Source organism: Syngnathoides biaculeatus, chromosome 22 (genome assembly GCF_019802595.1).
Source record: "Syngnathoides biaculeatus isolate LvHL_M chromosome 22, ASM1980259v1, whole genome shotgun sequence".
NCBI lineage: Eukaryota > Metazoa > Chordata > Actinopteri > Syngnathiformes > Syngnathidae > Syngnathoides > Syngnathoides biaculeatus.
In genome coordinates, this window is record NC_084661.1 from 18,900,507 (window position 1) to 18,905,344 (window position 4,838).

Consider the following 4,838-nt stretch of genomic DNA (forward strand, 5'->3'; position numbering starts at 1 on the left):
GCAACAACGACAAGCAACAACAGACATTTCTATTCATAGGAAATGTTCCTTAGAAGAGTCGTGCAAGATGTAAAATCTTCTTCATCAGAGATGTGTCCACATTGTGTTCAGCTTGTACAGAGTGCCCTTACCCGTTCGCGTTTCCCGTTATTGCGCAATGACAATTGTGCAAAGGGAGGAGTTTTAAGTGACCAAATGTGCAATAGTCTACAAAATATATTACTAATACTAATATTGATTGGACCAACAGGATGTGAGTGTCTCAACAATTGCACAAGGCAGAAAATTGTAAATTTGCTGATCAAGAATTTAATGACTTAATTGCCTGAGGTAAAAAAAAAAAAAAAAAAAAAAAAACTGTTCGAATGCCTGCTCTTTTTGACTTTCATTGATCTGTAGCTCTTTCCCAACGGAAGGAGCTGGAAGAGCTGGTGGCCAGGATTTGGAGGATCCAAAAGGATCCCGCCTGCTCTGGACCTCGTTCGTGTTGCGCGTAAGTCCTCAATAGTGGGGAGAGTGGTGGTTATAATCCATTCAGATGTTTAGATTGTCCGTTGTTTGTCCTTTGTGGCGACCCCAAACCAGACTGTCATGGAGGTACACAGGACTGATTGGATGACCGCTGTGTAGAACTGTCTCAGCAGCTCATATGACAGGCCATGTTTCCTTAGAAGCCGGAAGAAGAACATCCCAGGTCGTCTTATATTTGTGTGTAAAAAACAAAAGGCAAAAAAAAGTGACAACTGTGTACACTGAGGTATAAAAGCCCAAATCACAAGGTCAAAAATATAGTTGGCTATTATTTTGGAAGTACTGTATATATTTTGCAAGTGAAATAGTCTTGGATTTATTTCCATGTGTGCATGCTCAAGAATTATGGAACAGGAATTTTGGTTTGAAGTAATGATTTGCTGCACATCAGTTTAAATTTAGATTGAGTTTCTCGAATGCAATGACGAACTTTATTTGAAAGTACACAAAGCTCTATTTTGCCGTTTGACACTTTAGTGCCAAATGTGAGTAAAGAAAGCCTACAACACTTTTTTTTGCCATAACTGCTGCTTTGGGGGGAATTTCTTACGTTGGTAAAGTTACTTAATGGTAATTTTAGGCAGAATTCTGCAAATATTTTAGAGGCTGTTTTTAAGGATACACTAAAATCTGCCCCTTACACACCTCTCTCCAAAAAATGTTAAGACAATCCTTTGCATGATTTAGGTACAAGAGGAATCACCCAGTTTAAGAAACTGAATTACTGGGATCATTACCTGCCAAAATAAACTAATCTCGATTAGAAACAGTGTGTGTGGTGCTCTCCTTTTCAAAAAGAGCTTCCGTGTCAGAAGGAAGTGTTCGCCTCCCATAGTGGGGTGCACAGCGTGTTTTCATTAGCGAATGTCCGGGTGACGTCAGACAGCAGATGCACCCAATATGGGGACCACTTGGATGTCGTAGAATGACCCTGCTGCAACTTTGCGCATGGATGATGCACTCTCCGCTTACTTTGTTTTGGTATAGATATTGAAGTTATCTATTTTTCCATTACAATATCTATTTTAGAATGTTCATCAGGATGACACTTGACCTTTAATGGTAGTTGTAGGCAGATTTCTGCAAGCTATTTAATTTGCTGTTTTTAAGGATACACTAAAATTTGCCCCCTTACACACCTCCCTCCAAAAATGACAATCCTTTGCATTTTTTTTTTTTTGGTAGAAGGGACTTACCCAGTTTAATCAACTGAATAACTGGGATCATTAGCTGCCAAGATCTGAAAATATCTAGATTAGAAGCTACACGCTCCAGATCAATGTCAGCTCCTTCCAGCAGTACAAGTGCTGCATTACTAAACGCAAGCCAGATAAAACTAGATTTAAAAGGTAATCTGTATTGTGTTTTTGGCTTTACTATACTTTCCAAAATAACTGAGTAGTTTTAAGTCGGACCACATCAAAAAAAGAACTGATAGGACTGTTTGGTGTGTGCACAAGATGAGCATTCAATAAAAAAATGAAGATTTTATTTCCATGCTGTACAAATCAAACATTCACAATGAAGCCCTCGTCGGTAGAGTCATCCAGTCTGTCATTCTGCTGGAGTTGAAATGACTCACTCAGTTGGTTGTGGCCCTTGCCGCTCATGTTGTAGCTCTGCTGGTCGTGCAGCTGGCCCTTGCCGCTCATGTTGTAGCTCTGCTGGTCGTGCAGCTGGCCCTTGCCGCTCATGTTGTAGCTCTGCTGGTCGTGCAGCTGGCCCTTGCCGCTCATGTTGTAGCTCTGCTGGTCGTGCAGCTGGCCCTTGCCGCTCATGTTGTAGCTCTGCTGGTCGTGCAGCTGGCCCTTGCCGCTCATGTTGTAGCTCTGCTGGTCGTGCAGCTGGCCCTTGCCGCTCATGTTGTAGCTCTGCTGGTCGTGCAGCTGGCCCTTGCCGCTCATGTTGTAGCTCTGCTGGTCGTGCAGCTGGCCCTTGCCGCTCATGTTGTAGCTCTGCTGGTCGTGCAGCTGGCCCTTGCCGCTCATGTTGTAGCTCTGCTGGTCGTGCAGCTGGCCCTTGCCGCTCATGTTGTAGCTCTGCTGGTCGTGCAGCTGGCCCTTGCCGCTCATGTTGTAGCTCTGCTGGTCGTGCAGCTGGCCCTTGCCGCTCATGTTGTAGCTCTGCTGGTCGTGCAGCTGGCCCTTGCCGCTCATGTTGTAGCTCTGCTGGTCGTGCAGCTGGCCCTTGCCGCTCATGTTGTAGCTCTGCCCGTCATTTCTCTCATGGAGGCTTGCTTTGTCTTGAAATACCTCTTTGGTTACAGGTTGGGCTTAATGGGAAGAAGTCACATGAGTGCCCATTGAATTAGATAGGGGGACTCGAATAGTTACACCCATGTGCACTCTTATGAAGATTGTACTATTACCCATGTAACAAGCCACCTATTCGTGTTGAGACAAAAACATGCTACCTATGAATGGTATCACATCCCATAAGAACGTCAAAAGCAATATTTTAATTAGAAAGGTCATTGAACCATTTTGACTGAGTTCCTGCGTGCAATGATTCAGGTCACATCAGTTTTGATACCAAGTATACATATATTAGACACTAGAAGGAAAGTTAAACTTGTATGAAGACTCCCAGTTGAGAAAAGTATAAGTAAATAAATTAATGAATTTAAAAATAATAATTTGAAATCAGCAACATAATCCAGTTTTAAAGTTTAGATTCAGCCTAAATTGAAAGTACTGGGACAACTAATTCCATCTATGCCTGTGACAAGAAACATTTGAGTGCAACTTGGCTGAGTCCAGACTGTCACTCCAATTTTCCTCACCTGGAGTATGTCGCTTCAACACAGAATCAAGAAGTTCCACAACCTTCTTGACATCATCATCATCATCAGGAGATACACCTGTACAAAAGGAAACGTTTTAACATCACAAACATGTAACTCGTCAGTCATGGTCTCCCTCACCACACCTTTTTTCAGCACAGCATTGGACTCCCCTTGTTTCACATCACCTGGAAAACAAAGACCTGCAGACACATAAACTCAAGTCAACATTTGAAGACAAATAGTCATCTTAAACAAAATCTCAGCTGTGGAAGAAGTCAAGCAAAAAAAAAAATAATAACCTCCCATGAAGACAGCATGGACCAACAGAACCAAAGCCCAAGCAGCAGCCATTGTTCCTGTGGCAGATGTGGAAAAAGACCGACCAGGTGAGCTTTTATAGCAGGTGATGAGCGACATCGCCAGGTTCTACTTGGCTCCAATTATCTCCACCTGGAGCAGTGGAACAAGACCCCGACTTGTCAAAAATGAATAAATAAATAAATAAATCTAGGTGCCTACAGATAAATTTACGGTGAGCTTCTTTTGGTTGTGATCATTTTTTAAATGTATTTAAATTTTCTGTTTAAAGCACAATATTAAATAGATGTTCTCACCTGAGATTTAGCCTATGACAATTACTGGATGAAAATTACCAAAAAAAGTTGTGGCTACTTTTTGGATTCATGGTTCATAATACAAAGATTTGAACTGCAACGTAACTAATTCTATATGGCTCGTTCTGGTGTATTTGATCCAGGTACCAGGGCCACTACAACATGGTCATGAAGACACTAATGAGGAAGTCTTTCAAAAATAATGAAGTGACTCAGTAACTGCAATCATTATTTTTCCTTTTGGAAAACAATACAGTACGTATGTGCCTGATAGTATTATGTTGTCTACCTAATGTGTTGCAACACTAAATTATCCATCGGTCAAACCTGTACTGTGCCATGGATGGAATTACTCTGCGACACCGCTGAGGTCTTATGGATGCCTGTCGAGGTAGCTTTGTTGGCAGCCTTCAGCTCAGTGATTCTCAGCATGTGAAAGGAGGCGCTGTGGTACAGGTTCTGTGGTTCTCTGACTGAAGGAGAAAATAAAACTTTCAGTTTTCCAACTCTTATTCTATGTTTTGAGATTATAATGTTAACTTTGTCTTTTTTTGTCATAAAAAATACAAATGGCCAACAGTCCACGTGCAGTACCTGGTGGCAAGGTATGAGCTATTTGACTCCTGGCACGTTTAACCACGGATAAATCCAAGAAAAGAATTCTGAAGAAATCAAAATGCGTAATGTTAAATCAGAATCAGCTTTATTGGCCAAGTGTGTAAAAACACAAGGAATTTTTCTCCGGCAGTCATTGCTGCCCTGGTACAACATACCGAACAAGAACAAGAAAGCAACAACGACAAGCAACAACAGACATTTCTATTCATAGGAAATGTTCCTTAGAAGAGTCGTGCAAGATGTAAAATCTTCTTCATCAGAGATGTGTCCACATTGTGTTCAGCTTGTAC

The 4,838-nt window shown here is 41.7% G+C and overlaps 1 protein-coding gene and 1 long non-coding RNA gene across 2 annotated transcripts; one reads left to right on the top strand and one right to left on the bottom strand.

Annotated features, from left to right (window-relative positions):
- LOC133495702 (uncharacterized) lies at positions 1 to 1,962 on the top strand. Its single transcript, XR_009793644.1, has 2 exons — positions 1 to 493; positions 586 to 1,962. It is a non-coding gene; the product is annotated as an uncharacterized LOC133495702 (long non-coding RNA).
- A 41-nt stretch (positions 1,963 to 2,003) lies between these two features.
- On the bottom strand, positions 2,004 to 3,771 carry LOC133495701 (uncharacterized). The gene is made up of 4 exons (XM_061810606.1): positions 3,616 to 3,771; positions 3,460 to 3,516; positions 3,314 to 3,391; positions 2,004 to 2,803 (listed from the first exon to the last, which is right to left on the bottom strand). The coding sequence occupies exons 1-4, from the start codon at positions 3,731 to 3,733 to the stop codon at positions 2,040 to 2,042; spliced, it is 1,017 nt and encodes a 338-aa protein (XP_061666590.1). The 5' UTR covers positions 3,734 to 3,771; the 3' UTR covers positions 2,004 to 2,039.
- Between the last annotated feature and the right edge of the window lie 1,067 nt (positions 3,772 to 4,838).

Coding starts and splice junctions, on each gene's coding strand:
- LOC133495701 (XM_061810606.1), bottom strand. CDS start 3,733: ATGTCGCTCATCACCTGCTATAAAAGCTCACCTGGTCGGTCTTTTTCC. Junction 3,517..3,615: donor CCATGCTGTCTTCATGGGAG/GTTATTATTTTT, acceptor ATGTGTCTGCAG/GTCTTTGTTTTCCAGGTGAT. Junction 2,804..3,313: donor GTTGAAGCGACATACTCCAG/GTGAGGAAAATT, acceptor CTTCCCATTAAG/CCCAACCTGTAACCAAAGAG.